The 27,027-nt window shown below is 36.9% G+C and overlaps 1 protein-coding gene across 6 annotated transcripts in view; it reads right to left on the minus strand.

Annotated features, from left to right (window-relative positions):
• The window catches only part of ST7 (suppression of tumorigenicity 7), a 262,861-nt gene that overhangs the window by 193,093 nt on the left and 42,741 nt on the right, over nt 1-27,027 (minus strand). Inside the window, exon 1 of one of the 6 annotated variants that reach the window (XM_036863759.1) lies at nt 7,726-8,078. The exons of the other annotated variants lie outside the window; for them this stretch is intronic. Coding sequence (XP_036719654.1) covers nt 7,726-7,747 — 22 coding nt within the window. The 5' untranslated portion in view covers nt 7,748-8,078. Of the gene's footprint in view, nt 1-7,725; nt 8,079-27,027 lie in introns of those variants that run through there. 6 annotated transcript variants of the gene reach the window in all.

A 27,027-nucleotide genomic window follows, 5' to 3' on the forward strand; every position in this document is an offset into this window, starting at 1 on the left:
ACAGCAGATTCAAATTTCAAAGAATGAGTGCTTAGTGTATATGTTAGGTATGCTGCTACACTCTGGGGATATGTCTTCAATTGGTGTAAATTTCATTCAAAAGAGAGTAGCGGGGACTTCCCTGGTGGTCCAATGGTAAAGAATCCGTCTTTCAATGCAGGGGATGCCGGTTCAATCCCTGGTCGGGGAACTAAGATCCCACATGCCACGGAGCAACTAAGCCCGCCTGACACAACTAGGGAGAGAAAACCCGCACGCCACAACTAGAGAGAGTAGCCCGAGCACCACAACTAGAGAGAAGCCTGCGCGATGCAATGAAAGATCCCGCATGCCACAACTAAGACCCGATACGGCCAAAAAAATAAAGAAAAAAAAAATTCAAAAAAAAAAAAAAAACGAGAGTAGCAGCTCTGAATTATTTTGATATTACTGAGAATCACAATGTAACAGAGAATGGTATGTTTATTTTATATAAAAAGGGATATTACTGGAACACTTAAGATTCCTAATTTTTTTTCTTAATTCAATAATTGTTTTCAAGTTTATTTAAATATTTATTCATGTGACTATTGTTCACACTAATGTGGAAAACACTTGCACAGATAAGTGTTTTAAGAGGAAAACATTTCAACCCTTTATGGCTTAAGGCAATTCTATAAAAGTGCTGTGACCAGTTAGTGATGTCTGCCACAGGGATGACCAGTAGTGAGAAATATGCTGGGCATTTGCCAACCCTGACCTATTTCATCAGTTTCATGCAGTCTCCTCCCTTCAGATCTCCTACTGGGTCCCTTCAAACATCCCCGTGATGGAACTTCCCCCCAGTCTTAGGAAGTGAGATTTCCCTTTCTTCAGCCAGTCTTTCCCACTGCCAGAGTCTAATCTCCACAGTGACCCTTGATAAGCCTTACCCTGGTGCAGATGTCCTGGCCCAAAAAGGCAGATTTCCCTAACATCAAGAGGTCATCGGATAAGCCACATTTTGGGCCCCAAGAGCTTAGATGGTAGACGGCCAAACCCTGGTAGAACGTGGTAAAGCCGTGATTTGCATCCAGGCAATCAAGCACCAGAGTCTCTGCACTTAGTCACTGTATCTGGCACGTGGTTGCTGCCATTTCTACAACACGTATTAAACTATATCTTGGTCCTTCAGTTCACAGTTAACTGAATCCATTATTAATAAAAGCAAAATCTCTATAGAGAAAATATTACAATTTACTACTCCAGCACAGCAAATGTGCTGTTAATGAATGTTTTACACTTATTAGGAAAAAAATGGTGGGATATAAATACGCTTCAAAAAACAATTTAAAAATGACCATACAATTCATATTCTTGTGTCCCATATGGTCTTGTACTGAAAATTTAACAGTATTTGAACATAATTTAATGTGATGACTACGATTAATGTTCAAAATACACATTATCAGTGACTTTTGCAACTCAGAATCCATAACAATTCTATTCACATCCTGTGTAACTAACTCCATGGGGATTCTATAAGGAAAGTTTCCATATATGGTAATTTTTCCCCATAGACTCCACACGGTTTATACAGGATATAAATCTGGTCCATTGTGACAATGAAAACAACAGATCACTGAAAACTCATATGTAATTTCTGCTGAACAAACCAAACTAACAATTAGGGAAACCAATACTCAAGTGAAAATAAATAATCTGAGAATTTTAAAATAACCACTGGGTATTTTTACCCCATTTCTGCACTAGTAGAATTAGTATATAAATACCCAGAAGGAAAAAAAAGTCCTATCTTTATTTAGTTTAAAATATTCCCTTGATACTAAAAATTATGATGTCAACTGTTAACAGGCAAGAAACCCAAAAGGAAATTTCACATCAGAACTCACATTGTCAGAAGGAAAGAAAAGACAATAATATAGTAAGATAAGTCAAAAGTGTTATATGAGCTTTAACTTCCCAGCCTCCTGTATGACCATGTCCCAGTGTAAATCCCAGTGATCTATAATTATTTTTCCTTATTTGTGACTTTAGCAGTCTGTGGTTTCTATTTATCTAAAGTCATGCAATAATATTTTTTCTTTCATTCAATGTTCTGAGTGCAGAATTAGAGGTAAGTTTTTGGGTGTATATTTAAGTATTTGTATTTTAAGTAAGATGAAAGCATCTAAAATTCAATACAGCTAAATACTAACAGCCAGATTAAAGACGTAGGAAAGGAAAATGGCTGTTTCTAAATTACCTAGTTTCATATGACAAAAACTAATAAAGCGGGGGAGATATAGTACTAAAATGTCAAACATACATTTGACAGCAAAAACAGCAGTCTCATACAATTATTTAACAAGAACTAGGGTTTATATTGCAAAATACTCCAGTTGTGAATAGCCATTTTTGAATGACCACAGTTGCTGTTAACATCTCAACCAACTCACAAAAATTACACCAAAACAATAGACCTAAGTTTAATCTCACGTATGATTGGTTGTCAAGAATGGCCCTGAAATGCACATACAAAGGGAGTGTGACTCATTTATTTCTCTATCAAAGAGATGCCCATTTAATTATACAGTTTCTTGGTGACCTAATATTGCTAGGGTATATTCATTTTACTATCTCCCACATAATGGCTCAAAATTTGAGATAATTACATTGTTCTTAGAAACATGGTACCATACTCACTATTAAAACTGAGAAGCTGTCAGTTCCAAATTAATGCATTCATCAGTAATGAAAATAAAAAGCAACAGCTGTTGGGACGTCCCTGGTAGCACAGTGGTTAAGAATCTGCCTGCCGGAGCGTCCCTGGTGGCACAGTAAAAATCTGCCTGCCAACGCAGAGGACACAGGTTCGAGCCCTGGTCCGGGAAGATCCCACATGTCGCGGAGCAACTAAGCCCGTGAGCCACAACTACTGAGCCTGTGCTCTAGAGCCTGTGAGCCACAACTACTGAGCCCGCGTGCTGCAACTAATGAAGCCCACGCGCCTAGAACCTGTGCTCCGCAACGAGAAGCCACTGCAATGAGAAGCCCGCGCACCGCAACGAAGAGTAGCCCCCGCTTGCCCGCAGCTAGAGAAAGCTCGCGCACAGCAACGAAGACCCAACGCAGCAAAAAAAAAAAAAAAAGATAGCACAGACTCTTAAAAAAAAAAAAAAAAAAGAATCTGCCTGCCAAAGCAGGGGACACAGGTTCCAGCCCTAGTCTGGGAAGATCCCACATGCCACAGAGCAACTAAGCCCGTGCACCACAACTACTGAGCCCACGTGCCACAACTGCTGAAGCCCACGTGCCTAGAGCCCGTGCTCTGCAACAAGAGAAGCCACTGCAATAAGAAGCCCAGGCACCACAACGAAGAGTAGCCCCCGCTCACTGCAACTAAAGTCCGCGTGCAGCAATGAAGACCCAACACAGCCAAATAAATAAATTTATTTTAAAAAAAAAGAAAGCAACAGCTGCACTTTTGGTGCCCATCAAAGAAAACTGCATGGGGCATCACCCATGCCCCAAATCCTTTCCAGCATCTAGCTGCCTACTGAAGGTGATGTGGGCATGCAGAGAATGGCAGGGAAGACTTGTGGGCCAGCCACACCAGAGCTAAAGAGAACTGACACTCTGACACACAGGTCCACCATTTCCCCATCACCACTAAGCTCACAAAATACTACTGCTCTGTTCGGACTTCGGTGATTTCTTTTTCCCTTTCGAGATAACACTAGATGTTCTTTCTAATATATCACGACTATAACAAAATGTTGAGAGGAGGGATTAAATGACACTATTTGCCCCAAGGGCACACTTTCTGAAAAGGTAAGATGTTGCTCTCTTCACTGGTAGGTGCTTTGGAAGACACAATTTGTTAGACCAGGGCACAATTCCCACCACAGCACATCTTAAATGGTACCCTTGAGGCCTGAAAAAGTTAAACATAGGAGGGGAAACAGGAGGAGGACCGAGCAAGATAAACGCTAATTGAATAAACGCCCAAGTACTTGAAGTATTTACTCTTTGGAGAATAACTGGCTTTATGAGGAAGGATGCAGTACAAAACCAGTGTTCCTTACTCCACAAAAAGAAAAGATGAAATTTTTCTCCATTTATAAAATTTTAAGAGGAAATGAAAATTTTTTAATTTTTATAGAATTCAATTTATCAATTTTAAAATATGAACTATCATTAAGTACCTAAAATATGCATTTTAAAGACCACTCCCCTCACAAAACTTTATTTTTAGTACTTTCTTCTTAAACCTAAATTATTTTGATCACAGACTAAAATTGCATTTCCTCAAAGCAGATAAACAGCAGACTTACTTCTCCCATTTTTAGACATGGGAAATTTCAGTAAAGGAAAAGCTCGGTGAAATACATCAAGATGGTAACAGAGTTACAGAAGCTATACTTCCTGCTTTGTACTAATGATTAATCTACACATAACATAGAACACTTCCATTTAAAAGTGGGCTGAAAATAGATTGTGCCCAATTTACACAACTATGGGAGATTCAGATACACTGAGAAAAAAATGTGACTGGCACTGTTGGAGTTATTCTAAAGTGAATTAAGCAGATATTCACTGGGCCTTCCCTGGTGGCGCAGTGGTTAAGAATCCGCCTGCCAATGCAGGGGACACAGGTTCAAGCCCTGGTCCAGGAAGATCCCACATGCCGTGGAGCAACTAAGCCCGTGCGCCACAACTACTGAGCCTGCGCTCTAGAGCTCACGAGCCACAACTACTGAGCCCAAGTGCCACAACTACTGCAGCCCACACGCCTAGAGCCCATGCTCTGCAACAAGAGAAGCCACCACAGTGAGAAACCCATGCACTGCAATGAAGAGTAGACCCCACTCGCCACAACTAAAGAAAGCCCGCGTGCAGCAACAAAGACCCAACACAGCCTAAATAAATAAATAAATAAATAAAATTTTTTGAAAAAGAAGGTATTCACTGAAACGAGGTCAGACAAAGCAGTTATTAATTTTGTTGCCATAACTATGTAAGTTTTAACTTTGATAAACAAGGGTAAATTTTTTTTAACTTTGATAAACAAGGTAAATTTTTTGTCATTTTTAAGGCTCTTTTGTGTATGTATGTGTGTGTGTATGTGTGTGTGTGTGTGTGTGTGTATGGAAGAGGCGGGTGCTTTTTTGGCATTTAAATTAAGCAATACTATTTTCAGTGAGACAAAACATGTTATAATGTGATACCCAGGTTACCTCAAATTCCTGACCTCAAAGGTCTGAAACAAAAAGTCAACTTAATCAATCCAGTACTTGAAAATGAAGACGTGGACATTTCTACTGACATTTCCTTCTCTTATAAGCAAAGAGCAAGGAGGAGAGAAAGAAAATTTTAAAGAGCCATGTACAAGTGACTATGTCAAAAGAATTCAGAATAGTGATTACCTTTTGGTGAGGAGGAGAAGTAAAATTGACTGGGAAGGGTCATCACAAGGAAACTTTCTGGAGTAATAGAAATGTTCTGTATCTCAAACTGGGTAGTGGTTCCATAGGTGTAAACATAGGCAAAAATTCAATGAGCTACACACTTTGACTTACGCATTTTATTGTATGTAAACTATACCTCAATTTAAAAAGTAAAAGCATCCAATACAAGTAAGGTACTGCAACCAGAAATCAAGGATAAGAATCATGAAATCAGAATATGTTAGAAAAAAAAACCAGACCTTTCCAGGATCTAGCACAGCACTGTACATCGAGTAGATGGCTAAACAAGTATTTATTGTAAAAGTTTAGTAAGAATATCCTAGGTGGTTTGGAAGATCCCTTCTGAACTAATTAGAACTTTTAATGTGACTATTTTTCAGAATATTCCAAATACAGATAGTCTCAGCCTATAAAATAGCCTCCAAAAGATGGACATTATAGGTCTAGAAAAGCTATGCCTCAAAACACAAAGAAAATACAATTGTCTTAACTCTGAGTACAGATTTAAGGAATCTCCTTATCTAAAGAAAGCAGTCCATTCTCAACACTTTACAACCACTGACAGTACAAATCTATCTATGGTCTTCTAGGGATAAGCAGGAAACAAAATTTAATACTCAGTAAAGTCAAAAAATGCCCAAAACCTACATGATGATGTTCTGTCTTCTGAATGGTATTCTACCTGTACAGTAATTTGGTAGCTATGGAGACCAAAAGCAACCAGCAGTTTTCAAACAGAGCACATAGCACATGTGTGATATTATCAAAAGATCAGGTTTAATGATCAAGAAAGTCAACATGTCTGCTTGGTAAACCTGGCCACACAATGCTAGAGTCCCTATGCCAAGAACCCAAAGAGTCCCACACTGAGTTTCAACTTCCATTTTCAGCTAAACAAAGTAATAAGACTAATTTTCCTTTAGTAGATAAATATTTCTATCTATACCTAGGTTCCTACATAAACAAAATTCCATGACTGAAATGAAACTGGAAGGTCTTTGCCACTAAATAATCTGTTTCTATTTCTTGGGTGACAATAATTCCAAATGTATCATTAAGTGAATTCAAAAAACATTTTTAAATTATTAGAAAATAAAATTGCCACGTGCTGAATGGGACATTACATCTCATTGTTATTCTATCTTGACCTTGATAATGCAGTGTGGTAATTTCAGAAATGGGAAGCTTCTAGGTAAAACAACAAAAATAATCCACCCTTTAAAAAAGCCAATCAAGAAACAAAAGAACTGAGGATTATTAGCTCTCTTGAAATACTACTATTCTGGAATAATCATCAGCTATGCACAAATAGTCACACTGATCACCTGAGATCAGAAAGAAAAGGTTGGATTATATATTCATCAGAAATGTGTTTCCTAAATTCCTACCCTAAACCCCTCTCCCCACAAAGATAGTGTCTTGCCAATGTTTAATGTTCTAGGTCAGCAGGTTGAGTCTCTTTAGAAATTCTTAACTGTCACCTTTGCTTATGGATAATGACAAAATATTCTGCAGAGCCTGTATAACTGCATCGACAAGTTATACTATTCTACATCCAGCATTAAATAATCCTCATTACTTAGGCTGGTCATCATTTTTCAAATACCCGTTTTAGCTGTCTACAAGTGCCATCCAGCCCAGCCCCTTGTGCAGGGCCTGCTCTGCACCAAAGCAATTTCATTGTATAAGTTTTAAGACAGATACAATGCTGCTGGACTGTGGCACTAGCCAGCATATCAAAATTGAAGCCATTGTGTAAAAAAAAAAAAAAAAAAAAAAAATCCATCTTTAAAAATAAAGCTTATTTCTTATTCTTTAAATCTACATATAATATCTACTCCTATGTTTCTGTAAAAATATGGAAGAAGAGGATATAATGATACCCCCATTCTCCTTTTAGATAAAAAATGTAAGCCCTTTTTTCCTTTTTAATAAACACTATCATCTCAGATCCTCCAGTATCTATTTTAGGGTTTAGGACCATTATAGAACCCACAACAATAGATCAGTGACAGACTTGATCCCATCAATTAACACGTTCTGGGGAGGCTGCCCCAATTCCTGTCTTCCTCCCCTCCCTCTTGGAGGCCTGGTTTTGACCACACTGACATCCCTGGCCTTAAGGATGAATAACCCAGATAAGGGGGAGTCCCTTCCCTGAGACCAATTTCTTTGTAATTAGAGCCAAAATACAAAAGCTGTTAATGACCTAAGGCAAAGTGATATGAACTCCAAGCCAATGAAACCATGACAGCAAACAGATTTCTAAACAGCAAAGTGAGATCCATTTACTTACATGAAGATTCAGTGCCAAACATGGCTGGCTCCAGAGGCTGCTTTTAAAAGATTAGAAGAAAGGAAAAAAAGGAAGGAAGAAAAATCGAGGAGAGTGTACGTGTGAGAGTGGAGAGATGAGCTGCTACACAGCAGAGGTCGTGAAGACAGACAATGCAGTCCAAGCTGTGTCCAGCTGCCAGATTCTCCTCTTACAAGCTCCAGTGTTCTCCCGTGTGATTGAAAAGCAAGGTCTCCTACAGCACCAAAAACCGAAGAGCTGTTTTGGAAAATCCAATACGGAAAGGCAGGCCGACGTGGCTCTTCTGGGATGCAGGGAGGCAGGACTAGGTAGCAGCAGGGGCAAGACTGCGAGCAGCAGCAACAGCGGATACTGCAATCCCCAGCCCTGTTATAGCAGTAAGACAATAGCAGGGCTTATGCATACACTGGTGACGTCAGAGACACTGCACAGACCGACTGCGCTGCTTGAGCCAGAGGCTCCAGGGGCTTCAGGGGAGCAGGCAATTCAAAGGGGAATTCCTTTGTCACAAAATGCACCAGACCAAGAGCCACATATATATTCACCCTCCTGACAAGATCCTCATCCTGTGATACCAGGCACTAAAAGAGACCTCAGAGAAATTTAAATATTGGCTTTATAGCAACCAACCACAAAGATATGCAAATCAGGGTTCTTGGTTTTATGCAGCAAGTAGAACTTCTCAAGGGAATTAAGAGTATCAGAAATGAGAAAAATAACCTACCTTTTAAAAGAACTCCAGAGCTCATTGTTTTTTCAGTAGGCTTGTGGTAGACTGACAGATCAGGGGTTGTACACTCAACCACAAATATGTGAAAATATGTACACTATTCCACACACTTTCTGGGCATATAAATTCACAAGCAAATGTAACAGTAAAATAATACTATAAGCACTTAGAACACTGCTTAACACCCAGTGAGCACTCAAATGTTAGTGAATACATTATTATTTATTTTGCAACTATTATTCACACGTGAAAACCACCACTCTAGGAATATATGTATGTACACATATTTCTCCTATCCCGTCTCTTTTGCCTTATTTTTCTTCATTTTACCTTGTGAGAATTCCTGTCATTTCTCCCGAGTAACGCAGTCATGTTAACGCTGTGTGCACACACCAGTGTACCCCTGTGTGCAAGTGGGCATAATTCTTTTTCATCCATCAACACAAAGAAGGTATTATTATTTTGTCTCTTGACTCATTACGTGCATTACCTTTACTCTTAGAAATCTGTTTTTTCCTAAAAGCTATAAGTGCACAGACTTTAATTAGAATGTCTATCCAACACAAGCAAAGAAAGTTTTGTTCTAATATTTTGAAAATACTGAAATGCATAAAAAGTGTGTTTTTTTCAATAATCCCACTTTTAAAATCATATAAAATGGAAGTTCAAAAGCTCAAGTTTCTTTTCCATCCATTCATCTAAGGTATATACTTTTTCCAATATTTTCTAAAGTTTACAAAGACATGTCTTTATATAACACAGTTTTTAAACATTAAATTCTTATATGATTGTGGAACTGCAAATTATCATCTAAAAAATATCATTAGTAACTCTCTGGTCAGTATATGTAGATCCATCTCATCTTTAAATGGTTACATAATATTCCATTGTATGGATGTGCATAATTTATTGAAGGTAATTTGACCTTTATCTTACTGAAAATGCTGAACCATTATGAAGAAATTGCAATGATGCTACATAAGAACAAATATTTTGTTGTAGCTAAGATAATAATAACTAATATTTACTAAATGTTTACTATGTGCCAGGTATTATTTTGGGAACTTCACATGTATCAGCTTATGTAATCTTCATAACAACCCTACAAGGTAGGGTTATGCACATTTGATAGACAGTGGTCCCACTGGTTACTAAGTGATAAGCTGGGACTCAAACCCAGGCAGTCTGGTTCCAATACATAGGCTCTTAACTACTCTTCTATAATGCCTCTTGAAAAATAAAAAAATAATTACCAAAATTATATTTTAAGAATTCAACTAGGGCTTCCCTGGTGGCGCAGTGGTTGAGAATCTGCCTGCCAATGCAGGGGACACAGGTTCGAGCCCTGGTCTGGGAGGATCCCACATGCCGCGGAGCAACTAGGTCCGTGAGCCACAATTACTGAGCCTGTGCATCTGGAGCCTGTGCTCTGCAACAAGAGAGGCCGAGATAGTGAGAGGCCCGCGCACCGCGATGAAGAGTGGCCCCCACTCGCCACAACTAAAGAAAGCCCTCGCACAGAAACGAAGACTCAACACAGCCAAAAATAAATAAATAAATAAATAATAAAATTTAAAAAAAAAAAAAGAATTCAACTAAAATGAAAGGAAAATAGAAATCAACTGAAAATATGGAGAAGAAAATTCTTAAAAGAGAAGGGTCACCAAAAAAACTAAAAATGACAGAAAGGACTATACTGAAAATTGCAAAAATTAAGAAAAATGCATCCCTCCCAAAGTAAGTGGTCCAGGTCAACAACCAATGGAGAACACAGGCATACCTCAGAGATACTGTGAGATCGGATCCACACCATCACAATAAAGCAAGTCACACAACTTTTTTGGTTTCCCAGTGCATATACAACTTATGTTTACACTGCACTGTAGTCTATTAAGTGCTGTAGCACTATGTCTAAAAAAAAAATGTTAATTTTAAAATACTTTACTGCTAAAAAATGCTAACCATCATCTGAGCCTTCAGCGAGTTGTAGTAGTAACACCAAAGATCACTGATCGCAGGTCACCATCATAACAAATGTAACAATAATGAAAAAGTTTGAAATATGTTGAGAATTACCAAAATGTGAGACAGGGACACAGAGTGAGCAAATCTGTTGGAAAAATGGTGCTGATAGACTTGCTTGAAGCAGGGTTGCCACAAACTTTCAATTTGTAAAAAGATGCAATTTCTGCAAAGAGCAATAAAAGAATGCTCAATAAAACGAGGTATGCCTGTATCAATAATAGTGTTGAGACACAACTGCAGGAAGTGGGAAAGGGCAATACACTTCAAAAGGGTTGAAACCAGAACAGTATCTTAACATAAGATCTATTTCAAATTGCATCCCAGATGTTGCACATGAATAGTCACACAAATGGGGGTGGATGTGGCCATCAGAAAGGCAAAAGGAAAAGTAGAATGAGAAAATGATCCCTGGGTAGAGATACAGTTAGTCCTCCGTATCCACTGGTTCCACATCCATGGATTCAACCAACTGCGGATCAAAATATTCCGTAAATAGAAATTCCAGAAAGTTCCAGAAGCAAAACTTGAATTTGATGCACACTATTGACATAGCACTTACACTGTATTTACAACAACTTACATAGCATTTATAACATATTAGGTATTATAAGTAATCTCGAGATGACTTAAAATATGCAGAGGGGATGCATGTAGGTTATATGTAAATACTACACGATTTTATATAAGGGATTTGAGCATCCGTGGATTTGGGGGTGAGGGCAGTCCTGAAAACAATCCGCCACAGATACCGAGTGACAATTGGTACTTCCCACCAGAAGCCATAGTCTATATGTGACAACTTCTTGCTGACTCACTGATGTAGCTCTTTCTTCAGCTTATATGTGAGGGTGTATATATGCATATATAAATACATTTTTCTGAGTGCCTATATTTATTTCTTGGCACAGATTTCTAAGAGTAAGTTAAAGGCTGCAATATTTTTCAAGATGTCTACTTTTTAGATAACTATAGCAGGATCAGTATGTTAAAAACGTTAGGTCTCTGGGCTTCCCTGGTGGCGCAGTGGTTAAGAATCCACCTGCCAATGCAGGGGACACGGGTTCGAGCCCTGGTCCGGGAAGATCCCACATGCCGCGGAGCAACTAAGCCCGTGCGCCACAACTACTGAGCCTACACGCCACAACTACTGAAGCCTGCATGCCTAGAGCCCATGCCCCGCAACAAGAGAAGCCACCGCAATGAGAGGCCCATGCACTGCAACGAAAGCAGCCCCTGCTCGCCGCACTAGAGAAAGCCCGCTCCCAGCAATGAAGACCCGATGCAGCCAAAAATAAATAAATTAAATAAATAAATGTATATATATAAAAAAAAAAAATTAGGTCTCACTTGCCAGCAATCTGGACACATATGACAACCTCTGACTCCTATTAAGGTTTCTATAACCTCTGGATGCCTGAGGTATTTCTAAACACTTCAGAAGGTTGGAATCCATATGGCTAAAGACCCATCTTTGACAAAACAGATGCCAAAATTTTAAGTTTGCTCCCATTCTCTCCTCTGGGCAGCTGGCATGAGCTCAGAGAATGAAGACAAATATTAATGGCCTGCCTAAGGAAAACATCATGAAAGAAAATGAAGGAAGAATAAAACTGACTGATGTCCTCCACGCCCCTTCAAAAAAATCACATAATACATTCCCAAACCAAAATGATCTTTGGGTTATCAATTATGTCTAATTATGCATGCCTGCGACCCTGCCTGCCTGTGGCCCTGCCCTTCCATTAGTAAAGCGAGTACTGTTAATTTCAGGATAAAATTAGCAATGAAAGAAGAGATCAATATTCAAAATAATTTAGTGGTTAAAATAATTATTGTTAAATTAGAATGTTGCTGATAAAGAAAGATAATAGTGAAAATCTTAAAGTAAATCAATAGTAATTTTTAGAAGAAACCCCATTCATAAATTGACTCAACTATTTCTTGAAAGCCTACTGTTCTGCACTCTAGGGATACAGTCGTTAACAAACTCTCTCCTCTTTGGAGCTTATATTCTAGAGGGTGAGACGGACAAACAAATATGTAATATATCAAGGGGTAGTACATGTTATAAAGAAAGATAAGAGGAATTAATGAGGAGTGATTGAACGGGAGGGTTATTTTAGGTAAAACCATCAGATAATGTCACCCTAAAAAGATGACATTTCAACAAAGACCTGAAAAAACTGAGAGGAAACCACATGGGTAACATGGAAACCACATGGGGGAAAGAGCTTTCCAGAAAAACAAAATAAAATACATCTATTCTTGAATATTCAAGACTCAGTTTTCTACTGGAAGGTATCCCCTTTAGTGCTATGATGCTGTCATTAGTACAAAAGTGGTTGTGCTGAACTGAAATAAGTAAATAAATTCTCTTTTCTAATGCAAAAGAATTCACTCTTCCATGAACTGAAAACATGTGTGTTCTTTTCTTCAAAGTTTAATAGACTAAATATACCTATATTTGCAAATATGTAAATGTTTATAAAAATCACCATAGAAGACAATACTCAAAATAGCTTCCTACCACATCAGACAACTAGTTTAATAAATGTTATCTCTATTAGTGTGGTAAGAACTTAAACCACATATTCTCTTCAGAGTACATACAAGACCTAATTTTAAAAGTGTCATATCTGGAATTTCTCTGGAGCTGTATCCTTTGTTCACATTAAAGCTTTATTTTCTTACTATTCCTCTTGATGTGTATTTAGCATGTTAAAGTTGTGTGTCTTTTAAAATACCACCTATGCCTTTATAAAGTATTACTTAAAAACAACAAAGAAGTGTTTTAATGGCAATACATAAACTATAGAAAAATGAAAAAAAAATCAATGATTCTGTTCTTTGGAAAAAAGGTACAAATTTATAATTAAAAACAAACTCATAGTAAAGCTCCCTGGTAGGATTATAGAAATTTGATTTCTCTGTATATGTCTATAAAATGTAGTCCTTTCTGCTTCAACATAGTATCACACATACAGTGAGCCTTCTAACAGGTAATTATATTCTATTTCAGAGCCCTGGAATGAAATTCTGGTACACTAATGTTATAAGGAAAAGCAATTCAAAATCCAGAGAGAGCGAGAGAGAAGGAGAGAAAGAGATACTACTATAGTATTTGCTATAAAGGAACTCTAAAATAGGAAATATGGATTTATAGAAAAAACATATTTGGGTATTTGGGATAATTAATTACTTTTAAATGTTTTAGCTTCAAAATATATTTACCACAGAAGTCCTTTACATAGCAAGTGCCTAAAAATGGCACTTTATTAACAATTTCACAAAAAATTTGATTTTCTCACCATAATTAGCTATCTTGCCAAAGATCCATCCATAGATCAAAAGGGATCATTTATAAAGAACATGTAAATAATGTTTAATTTAAACACACACTGGGATTTTGTCATTATTCGGGGTATGGAAAGTAGGTCCCTGCCCTGGTGGAAAAATCTTCCAAAGTCTTAGTTGTTTAGTTTAAGAGGAATCTGTCAGAAAACAGTGTCACCGTTACCCAAAAGTTCGAATTTACGGTAATATAATTTTGAATTACCTGCACAAGTTTTGGGCAAAGATCCATGTCCATATCTCCTTACCATCACCTCACCTCCCAACCCCACCTTCACCCCATCCAATCTAAAGGAAGCCCCCACTTAATCATCAAGAAACACCACCCTTGGTTAACTTCACCTTAACTTTATTCTTGTACCAACTTACCACTCAGTGAAACTAGAAAGTGAGAACAAGGCTAAGCAGTTTAAAAAAGGAAGAGGTCAGTTACACTCAGAAAATTTAGGATAAAAACTGAAATTCTCCAATTCACTTCACTACGTCAACCGCATCTAAAAGATCAGGCCACACACATGCACAAGAAAACCAACACAATGGCAAAAACGTTTTACAATCTCTGTAGACTGTGTATATATTTTATTCTCTCTGTGGCATAATCTGAACTCAAATATTTGTATTCTAAACCTTCTGGTCCAGAGGGTAGAAATGCGGATTAAATATGGGTTGCAGTTTATTTTAAGTCTGTTCGAGTATGACCCAAACTGAAACAGAAGAAACAACAAGGGTATGTCTGAGAAATTCCCTTAAGTACTTATCCTAAATTAATCACAATTTGTATACAACAAATTCATACATACTCAGGAATAAATTCATGCATAATAATTTTTAAAATACATTTATTTACAAACATAACCAATGTAATTTTTAAAATACTAATTCAAAATAGTATATTTTAAGTAATTCTACATGGCTGGAAAATATTTTAAATTTAATTTTACCTGTATAATCCATAACGAAGCAACAGGCAGGGAACCGGGTATTTTCCAAAGTAAAACTCTATCAGACACAAAATGAAACAGCTCCCTGGACAGGCAAACCACTCTGGGGAAAGCCTCCTGCCATGTGACATTGAGCACACACACTTCTGCTTATCTCGATTCAAGCTGCAACGGTCATGGCTCTGCTCTCCTTTGCCTGTTCTTTTAAAGCCATCCTTAGAAAAGTCTTTCTTAGAAAAGAACTATTATTTCTTCCCATTTCATTCCTGTAGTATTAGTTTAAAACTAGGGAAAAAATAAATTCTCTTCTTTCTCTAAGTGAAAAGAACACAAGATATCTATACTTCATCCTAGTACTCAATGTTACAAACCCACATAATCTGAAATGAATCAGCATCCAAATTTTTAGGAAAAATATTGTCATTATGTTCATTCCTTTGATAGTATGCACATGTGATCAATTTGAAACATTTGATTTGTAAACAAACCTAATACAGGTGATGAAAGAACTATCCTTTAAAGCATATCTAAAACCTTTAACTCATTTGTCTGAGTCCTGAAACAGACATCAGATGGAAAGGACATATGGTCATTCCTGAGACAGACTGTATCTGATGTAATCTTTAATGTCACATTGCCACATGCATTGAGCCATCTTTTCCTTCATTGTCAATTGTTTTGATCTTGAGTGTGTCCTGGCTAAAGAAACCTTAAGAATGGTTACTTCATCTTGATACAACAATTCTTTAGACCTTGCCCAGAGACAAGATATAAATAAATTTTTAAATTTTTTATCGGCTTTCTTTTTTTTTCAGCAACCTGAACAGTTGGACAATTTCCAATTTAGAGACGTATTAATGTTCCCTTAAACTGCAGCTACTTTGAGAAAGATAAGGTATTGGCGTTTTGAGTGGTTTTACTGGAGTAGTGGGATGTTTTGTTTTGCTTTTATTTTGCTACTTTCCTTTCCATTGAATAAGTCTCTCCATAAGATAATTACAAAGTTGACAGTACTATACAATATGATTCTAATTTTCAATACAATATCAAAAGTATAAATAGTACAGAAATCTAAACATTCTGGGCTCAATATCATCTATAATTTTATGAAATAAATGAGAAAGCATCATTACATTCAGCCATCTAGTCAATGCTTCATCACCATAAGCAGATCCCATTACACTGCCATTCTGCTAACAGTCAAAAGCTGTTAATTCCCATCAACCTCACCTGTCATTGTTGCTAAGCAGCCTTGTCTCACTTCTCGGGCTTTAATTCTCTTTGTCTCAATCTAGGGTGTTAGCTGGGGAGCCTTCCATGAGCTATGAAAATTTGATATACTTTCCTCCTGGTAATTAAAATGTGCAAATGGTTAAAGCATTAATGCCATGATTGTTTTAAAATGGTATGCTTAAAATGCCTAATAATAACTGTCTTAATTTCCACGCAACTTACATGTGTGTGGCAACACTGATAGCCATTATCAGATGTCACATGAAATGACGTTTTAAGCCTTTCATAATTTAGTACTGTTAGCATGGATTTTTAAAGTTCTTTAATTATTTGAGCAGCATTATTGTAAGAGCAATTGTTTTATTTTTATCTTTTATATTTTATTTATAACTCTTAAGTCACAGATATTTTAAGGAAATGCATTTTATTAACAAAATGAGAACATAATGAAAAATCCAAATTAGAAAGTAGAAGATAGATGGATAGATGGGTAGATAGCTATAAAACCTACAATACAGTTAAGTGATTTGCCACACCTCAGAAAGCCAGCAGAGTGGTTGAGAGCCAGGCCTTGTGTCAGACAGAGAAGGTTTAAGCCACAACTTAGCCACTTCTTATCTGGTTGATCTTAAGCAAGTTTTTAAATCTCTCTTGACTTCAATTGCCTCATAAGTTAAGTGACAAAGGGCCTAGATCAATGCCTGGGTTGTGATAACAGCTAATATGTAAACAGCACTTAATGTGAACCAGGCACTGTTCTAACTCATATATTAATAACTTACTTAACCCTCACAACAACCCTGTGAGGTATTATCCTCATTTTATAAGTGAGGAAACTGAGGCATGGAGGGTATGTAACTTAACTGAGGTCACACACTATACATAACAGAGCCAGGATTTAACCCAAGTAGTGTCGTTCAGAGCCCTTGTGCTTAACGACTACACACACTGCCTCCATAGAGTAGGTGATCAATAAATGGAAGCAGAACAAGAAAAACTGTTTCCAAAAACTAGGTTCATTCTTTCCAACCCTGCAGTTTGCCAGATATTCTAATAAGCCATGTATTAATAAAAATTCAGAGTTTATAAAAATTCTCTTTTTATAGTCCATCTTCAATTCAAACATGCAGAAAAATTAAACAGATAACCAGAATGAAAGGGATAAGGCTTACAGTCATTGTGATAGCTTAAAATGAGAGTTGCACTAGCCAGTTAGGCAGAAATAAGTACTCAAGTGCAGAAAGCTATAACCATAAAAGGACCTGTACTATGAACTACCCGCACACTCCTAGCAACCACTGTGTCCCTCCCTCTCTACTTTTCAGTTTCCAAATGTCACAGTAGATACTACTTGTCTGGCCTCTAAAGAGTCTGAGCAGGTTCCTCTGACTGCAACTTCAAAGCTCACTCAGGAGGAGAGCGCCTTGAACTAGACGCCCCTGCCTTCCTCCCCAAGAATCTTCTCTTGCCTCATCTCACCCTTGGCAGAGGAGACTCGCCGGTATGCCTAGATGCACCCCTCGGACACGGAAACAGTCACATCACAGCCCTCTCCAAAACGTGCTTACGAGTCATGGGAGTCAGAGGTCCTTTGCAGGTCACCTGTTCCGGCCTACAGCCCAGGGACCAGTGTCCTAAGTGTATCTTACTGACTCAGGAGCAGCCCATGCTGCACCCCCAAACCGCATCCCAGATTCATGCTACAATTTACCCCTTCACAGTCCAAGCTGGAAGAAGCATCGTTACTGAATCAACAGACCTGGGGTCTAGCCTCAACACTGCCACTCATTACCTCTCTGGTCTGGGATAAGTCCTGGAACCCTCACAGGTGTCTATTCCCAACAGGCAAAATGAGGAGGTTGAACTGGATGACCCCTAAAATCCAGTTCAAATCCAATGATACAGGATTCTACTTTAAACCAATTACAGCTGGATGAGAAAACTCAAGTAACTCCCGGCAGGGAGCTCTTCCTCCTCCTCCAGCCCACACCATCCCCTCCTCCATCCTGACAGGGCTTTGGGAACAGCCCCACCTCAAGGGTGGGAAGCCAGGGAGCCAGCAGGTATTGTCCAAATCCAGTGCATTCACGCTGAATGGCTGACTCCTCCAACTGTTCAGGCACTGTTCCTCCCTAGACAGGCCCCAGTAACTCAGCCTAGGGGTGACCAGACAAATACAAACATTCATGAAACGCAACAGAAATAACTGTTGGAGGCCAAGCCTACTGGAGAGTTCATGCCCTGGTGGGTCATACCTCTTAGGACAACAAGGCCTGGGTGCCAGCAGTAAAGCTTCTGAAGGTGACCCCTCCTTTCAAAACATGATTGAGACAGCCTGGACAGGGAGTGCCAAGTTTTCTGTAGATGACAGCTCAGACTGAGACACACATCTCCTCTCTTTCTCCGCCATGGCTTTCCTATCTGGAGTAGTTCTTGGTGTGGGAGTCCATAGCCCTTTACCCTCCTCAGAAAAGGAGAATGTAACATAAAACCATTTACCATAATTTTACCATAGTATCTTACATTGTATTTCCAACCCACACAATAACTCACTTTATTGCACATTTTAAAACCCCAAGCCCAGGATTGGATTAAAAATGCTTACCCTGTTACTCCAGAAATGATAATATGGGGTTTTCCCTCCAGTCTCTATTCTCACCCTCCTCGCCGACAAGTCAGTGAAGTCAAAATGCCTTAATGGTATGCTTCATCCCAACTTCCCTTTACTCTAAGTCAGAACAAAGGTTACCTAAGAAGTTGATGCTCACCCATGCTTCTTACCACCCACTCCAGCCTGCATCCACCTCAGTATTTCCTTTTCACGTTCTGTCATCCTTCACTGGTTTTGCTTACTGAGCTGCACGATTACCACATGGCCTATTCCATAATGTGAGAAGACTCCACTGCAAACAGGGTTCTCTGACTGAAGAAGATTCTAACAGCATGAGCCCATCTCCTCCCATGAGTGAGCTCTCCATACCTCAAAACGTTTAAGTAAGCTAAGACAGAGAAGCATCAAGCACCAACCAGATAACAAAACAGCCCTATGAAGTAAGACGGGGACTGTTCAACTCAATACCATGGCCCAGACCAGTGCTATACATTCTCCAAGACAAAATTAAGAACCATCCTCACCAAGCACAAAAGCACAATTATGACCAAAGGCAAGCTGAAACCTGAGAGAAGATCTGCTTTACCCAACTCCAAACCTTCAGATAAGGTTTATTTCTAGATAGACAACACCTGTTTGCTATGCTTGAAAAGAATGGTGGCAGGATCCAAAGCTCTCAGTAGCTGTAAAACTCAGACCTCTTATAAAGTAGCAGGGCCACTCCTTTCTTACACGAGCCCCAAGAGAACTGACATCAAGTAAACACAGACGGAGAGAGGGGGGAAATAACTTTTATAAGAGGTGGAATACCATTGATGTTTTTATTCTATCAAAAGATTACTGTAGGGCTTCCCTGGTGGCACGGTGGTTAAGAATCTGCCTGCCAATGCAGGGCACACGTGTTCGATCCCTGGTCCAGGAAGATCCCACATACTGCGGAGCAACTAAGCCCATGCACCACAACTACTGAGCCTGTGCTCTAGAGCCCGGGAGCCACAACTACTGAGCCCACGTGCTGCAACTACTGAAGCCCGCGAGCCTAGATCCCGAGCTCCACAACAAGAGAAGCCACCGCAATGAGAAGCCCGCGCACTGCAACAAAGAGTAGCCCCTGCTCGCTGCAACTAGAGAAACCCGCGCACAGCAACGAAGACCCAACACAGCCAAAAATAAATAAATAAAATAAATAAATTTAAAAAAAAAAAAGATTACTGTAAAACGAGACATTGGCTTAAATGTTTAAGGCTAACCAATGAAAAAGAATAACCATCAACTAACCTTGATGTAAAATTAAGAGCCATGAAAAACATAACTAACATTATTAAAATGTCTGGTAAAAACATGAAAGATTAAGATTTTCTGCCCACAAATATGAATCTAACAATAAATGTTTGTTAATTTTACACTTTGAAAGTGCGGGTCATTTTATATATATTTGAATCAAAGTTCTAGTGGAAAGATCACAAGCAAAATCCAGGTTTCTACAACAAACAGAGAGGTACCCAAGCCAAACATATCCTTCTGTAGAAAGCTTCTTTAGAAAAACCACAGACCTTCCTGTGTGGTTTTGGTCTGTTCACCTGGCTGGCAAAAGGAACCGCGGGAAAATAAGCAAAGGAAGTCATGAAAAACAGTCATGAATGGACTACTGTGGTTGTCCCTGAGGCAAAAAAACAGTGGAGAATCCTTTAAGAAATGTAGTAGCATTCAGCTAGAGTTTTTGGTAAGCAAAGAAAGCCACAAATTTCCATGGTACTCCAAAACATAAAATAATACTGATGTTTTAACAGGGGTCAGCACTATTTCTACAAAGGACCAAACAGTAAATATTTTAGATTCTGTGGGACCATCCAGTCTCTCTCACAACTACTCAATTCTGCCATTATAGTGCAAAAGTAACCATAAACAACACATAAACAAATGAGTATATGTAGCTGTGTTCCAATAAAACTTTATTTTTAGACTGTGAAACTGGATTTATCATTTTCATGTATCATGAAATATTTTTCTTCTTTTGATTTTTTTAAACCACTTAAAATATTTTTTTAAAAAACACTGTTAGCTTGCAGAAACAGGTGGCCCTCAGACTATAGTCTGCCAGGCCTGTTCTATCATCTTTAGCTGATTTGACCTTTCTCTGAAAGAACTCTGATTTTCAATTAGGTCTCTGCCATTAAAAAAACTCACAAAGATAATGGATTCCATCAACAACTGCTTGACAGATCAGCGCTGGAAATTTAAGAAAACTTGTACCCCAATGCCCTTCTTTTTTAATGGTATTATGAGCAACACCTAGTCTTGACAGCCCACACTACCTGTTCACTCCCTATCATGTTAGAGTTAGTAGTAAATGCTGAATCAACTTGTGAGAAATCAACTACTTTAACAGTGTAACAAAAACATTTCCAACCCACATACATCTATAGCCCTCAAAAATTCTATAAAAATGGAAATCATTAAGACCTCCAAATCTCCTCAATTATACTATAAGCCAGGAAACTTTATGCAAAGTACACTCAGAGTATAAAACACAAGTAACAGCTAGTTTAGTATGAGAAAATCTAACCCCATTCACCAACAGTAGCTGAAGGAGAACTCTTGAGAAACAAGAAACTTAGATTTCAAGCCTAAATGCATAGTCAACTACTTCAGGTAGCCATTTCACAACAGTACCTCATTTTTATGAAATTAAGAAGTAGGTTTAGATTATTTCTGTGGTCTTTTCTAGCTCTAAAATGCTTGCAACGAGCTACACTAATTATGATATCTGATGTAGCTCACTGAGAGTTTCAGCAATTTTCACTTTTCATTATCCTTCAGATAAGAAGCAGATAATTTCTTCTCTGCTCTTTTATCTCTCTGGCTTTTTGAAAGGCCAATGAAAATATATTTCTGATTAGGACAATTGCTGCCTCCTTAGAAATACCCAGTCTTAACACAGATGTAAGTGATTCAAGAGAAAATGTAATGTAGTATGATACTTGGAAGATGCTTCTAGAGACAGATATTTCTGTCTGCTGCAACTATAAAATACAAATTGTGGAGCCTCCTCATAACAAAAGCACACCATCATCCTTTAGCTACCACAGAAATTTGTCTTTAAAATTGCTTCCTTTTTCTACAGTGATCACATCCTTACTCTATACAAACCACACTGCAGTTTGCCTCCAGAATCAAGCAGACCTGCATTTTGTCCCTGCCATTGCAACTTGTAAAAGGTACTCACCTCCAATTCTCATTTTCCCCATCTGTGGAATAGGAATGCCGTTCTTGGTAGCAATGTAAATGATATAATTGTGTATAAATATTGATGTCTTCTGGAAGACATCTCCAATACACTGTTAGGTTTAAAAAATAACTTGCAAAGCAACAGGAATAATATGATAACACTTCAGAGGTTTTTTGTTTTTTGTTTTGAAAAGCATACAGGGGGAAAAAGGAAGGAAATTCTGACACATGCTACAATATGGATGAATCTTGAGGACATTACCTAAGTGAAATAAGCCAGTCATGGAAAGACAAATACTGTATCATTCCACTTATATGCAGTATCTACGGTAAGTCATAGAGAAAGAAAGTAGAAGGGTGGTTGCCCGAGGCTGGGAGGAAGGGAAAGGGGAATTGTAATGGGCATAGCACTTCAGCAAGATGAAAAAAGTTCTGAAGAATGGTTGCACAACAGTGTGAATGTACTTAACACTACTGAACTGTACACTTAAAAACTAGTTAAGATGGTAAATTTTACATTATGTACATTTTACCACAATTTAAAATTTTCAATAAATTTTTAAATAAAATAAAATTTAAGACACTTTAAAAAAGCATACAGTGGATACTCTGGCAGTAAAACTACTGATGATTTTCACTTTCTACTTTATATGATTTGTCACTGTTGCAAAAGTAGAATGAGTTCACTATGGAAAACATTCAACCCGAAAAAAAAAGAAAAAAGGTATTTTCACTTTATATGTAAATAAGCCTAAAAGCCTGAAAGCCGTAAAAATCTACCAGCTAAGGGTCCAGTTAGCCTTTTTTTAAGAATGAAGTATAGTTGATTTACAATGCTGTGTTAGTTTCAGGTGTACAGCAAAGTGATTCAGTTTTATATATATATATATATGTACATATATATATATATGTATATATATATATTCTTTTTCAGATTCTTTTCCATTATAGTTATTACAAGATAAAAGAAAATTACAGGCCAATATCACTGATGAACATAGATGCAAAAATCCTCAACAAAATACTAGCAAGCCGAATCCAACAATACATTAAAAGGATCATACACCATGATGAAGTGGGATTTATCCAAGGGATGCAAGGATTTTTCAATATCCACAAATTAATCAATGTGATACACCACATTAACAAACTGAAGAATAAAAACCATATGATCATCTCAATAGATGCAGAAAAAGCTTTTGATAAAATTAAACATTTATTTATGATGGAAAAAAAAAAAAACTCTCCAGAAAGTAAGCACAGAGGAAACTCAATGGTGAAAAGCTGAAAGCATTTCCTCTAAGATCAGGAACAAGACAAGGATGACCATTCTCACCACTTTATTCAACATAGTATTGGAAGTCCTAACTACCACAATCAGAAAAAGAAATAAAAGGAATCCAAATTGGAAAAGGAAGAAGTAAAACTGTCAGTGTTTGCAGATGACATGATACTATACATAGAAAACCCTAAAGATGCCATCAGAAAACTACTAGAGCTCATCAATGAATTTGGTAAAGTTGCAGGATACAAAATTAATACACAGAGATCTCTTGCATTCCTACACACAAACAACAAAAGGTCAGAAAGAGAAATTAAGGAAACAATTCCATTTACCATTGCAACAAAAAGAATAAAATACCTAGGAATAAATCTACTTAAGGAGGCAAAAGACCTAAATGTCCATCAACAGATGAATGGATAAAGAAGATGTGATACAGAGATATAGATATAGATAGATACATAGAGATATATAGATCTAGATCTAGATAGATATATATAGATATTCCTAGATCTATAGATATATATAGATATATAGATATAATGGAATATTACTCAGCCATAAAAAAGGATGAAATAATGCCACTTGCAGCAACATGGGTGGACCTAGGGATTATCAGACAAGTGAAGTAAGTCAGACAGAGAAAGACAAATATTATATGATATCACTTATATGTGGAATCTAAAAAAAAATGATACAAATGAACTTATTTACAAAACAGAAAAAGACTCACAGACATAGAAAACAAACTTATGGTTACCAAAGGGGAAAGGGGGGGAGGGATAAACTAGGAGTTTAGGATTAACAGATACACACGACTATACATAAAATGGATAAACAACAAGGACCTACTATATGGCACAGGGAACTATATTCAATTAGTCCTGAAATACATTACAATTACATACTGTCACCAGGAACTATACATATAACTAGGGTCAGAATGGCTAAAAGAATGATAAAGGATTGGTAAAAAGGAAGTATATTTCTATTCTTAAATTTGTAGGGAAATACTAACTTTAAATGGCATTTATGCAAGTCTGTTTAAATTTTTAATTTGAATAAAACAGCATATAAAGAATAAAAATTTCATTCTTAACTCTAGTGCCTAGCAATGCTTGTTGAATGAATAAGTGGACACACTTGAATAGAAACCAACTCCTTGAATCTCAGTAAACGTACAAACCATTCAGAATAGATAATTATATTACACTGCTACCAACTGGTGACAGCATCCCTAAAACACAAGAACAATAACTAGGAAAGGAACGAGTTCATTCTGAAACTTTAAAAGATATAAGAGGGTGACAGACTTGTAACAACTTTTCTCCTTTGAAAACTTTACTATTTCCAATAAAATATGGACACTGTCCTTTAAAAAGGCAGTGTCCTTATTTTATTGGACTCTGCTATAAACAGCATAAATAGCATAGACTCTGCTATCAATCAACTATGAAAAAGATACGAGGTGGAAAAATTACTTGGAATTAGAGTAAGATTGAATTTTGAATTCTACTTTAGGCAACAATGTACCTCAAGTTTTCTCAGATATGAAATATGTGAACCTCTCAGAAACCTATTACCCATATTTCATGTGTGAGAGCATCTAAATGGCAAAATGTCAGGAGTTAATATTATTTATTATTATTAATTAAATTATTATTAGTGACTTTTTCTTAAATAATAAAACATCTCTGAAACATTTATATTTATGATCCATGTTATTTGTTCATACATCAGCTTTCTAATATGTTAAATGCTTAAAGATAAAAAAATAACAAATATCTGTCCTTTGACTGAGTCATTCTTTATATGGTACTCCATCTTCTCGATTCAATTCAGATTTTTTTCCCAGGACTTTTTTTTAGCAGAAACATGCCCTACATACTTTTCATGAGCATAATTTATTTTTAAATTTATGTCTGGGAATTCAGCATACTGTATCTTAAAACAGTGCTTCACGTTAGTCATTATTTCCACAGCCCACCAGCACTTAGGCAGGAAGTGTAATATGCAAAGAAGGAACTGAATCTCATGGAGTCTATCAGTAATGTCCTTTAGCGTTTCATAAAAATCTGATACATATATCGTGAAAACTGGAAATGTAATTTTATGTTAATGGTAACAACCAATGTAAAGACAAAGAGGAAAAACAGGGACCATTTATGACTCATTACCACAGAACATAATGAGGGTGAAGTAGATTGAAACTGGGGCTAGACTTAGGATCAACAGCTTTTAGATTTTCCACTCTGTACAATGTTAAAATAATATTACATTTTATATTTATATAATATGAATTACTAACATCAAAAATCTGCCCTCATAATGAATCATAAGTAAATAATGATCAAATAGGAGACTTTTTTTAAGTTATTTTGTCAATATTATAGTATAGTAACAAATACCTTCTGCTTCAGTGAAATTAGATTCAACAGACCTATGTCTTGGCATTTCATTGAGAATGTACATTCTAGGAATGTGTGTATGTTTCTTTAAAAAATATGTATACACTGAGGATAGATGATGTAACAATGAACAAAATACAGAGGCCAGTGAATTCCAGACATTATACAGTAGCAAAACACTCAAACATAGCCATGTTTTAAAAATATCTAAAGAAATTAAAAATATATTAGGTTCCCACATACTATTTACCTAAAATACTCCTAATTATACTTGAATCAAGTCTTCATAGAAATGTATTATAAATGTTTTCTTCTATCCAAAATAGCCCATGAAAAACGTCTTTTTAATTGTTTACTGTAACTTACACATTTTTTAAAATTAAGTACTCTCTTTAAGTTATTCTAAAGCATTACAAGATAAAAATAAAGGCTCATAGAGAGTTCTTAACACCAGACATAAAACATTAAGTACACTAAATGTAAAATATAAGTATAAAAAAGAAAAAATGTTTTATTTCTATAATCAAAAGTCTATTTTCAGATACTCATCAACTACAATCAATGCCTATTCAAAGACAGATTTCTTAAAGGTGAATAGATTATTTAGGTCATTTGGGGGATAGTGCAATGATAACGTCTACATTTTTCTCCCTGAGAACAAGAACTTGGTTACATAAGTCCTCTAGATGCACTCAAAGAATTAGGGGAAAAGTATGTGGGAGGCATGAAGCTTTTGAATTTGGAGTTAATGCCTGAAGACTGAGGCTTTTTTTCCTTTTTTGGTAAAATGCAAATGTATTTGTATGAATTGTGACAAAAAATATAACTGTAGAAATTATGTAATATTATCCTAGGAATGCTTGTTTTACATTTTCAACAAAAGAAAAGGTTTTCAAAGAAAAAAAAGACAAGAACTAACATTTATTGAGTTCTTTAGTATGTGTTAGAGACACTGAAACACTATGATAGAAACTGTCATATATTACATTATCACAATCATTTTCTCCATCTTTGCTATAAAATCATAATGGACTCTATGTTAAAAGGCATAAAAAAGAGTCCATCAAGAGCTCTAAATTATTAAAATGGCTATCTTACCAGAGTTTTAAAAAATTTCTATAGACTGTTCATTTCTTTTCAACATACACAACATATTTCTGAATTAAGAGATTCAACAAGCTGAATATTTCATCCTTTCTCTCCAGAGACCATGGGCAACATGACAAAATGGTAAAATTCTGAGCCAAATGGATATACAAAAACAAGGTCAAAGAATCCTTTAGCTATCTCCCTAGACCTCTGATTATCGCTGTCCAAGAAATTATTTTCAGAACACTGGGCTTTTTTCCTCCTTAATTTAACAATTTTATTGTTATATATCCAAAAGGCAATCATTTTCCATCTGGATCAAGTTATTCTGTCGAAAACATATTATCCATACTATTCAACATTCATCCACATGAATATAAAGA

The sequence above is a fragment of the Balaenoptera musculus genome, chromosome 9, assembly GCF_009873245.2.
Source record: "Balaenoptera musculus isolate JJ_BM4_2016_0621 chromosome 9, mBalMus1.pri.v3, whole genome shotgun sequence".
NCBI lineage: Eukaryota > Metazoa > Chordata > Mammalia > Artiodactyla > Balaenopteridae > Balaenoptera > Balaenoptera musculus.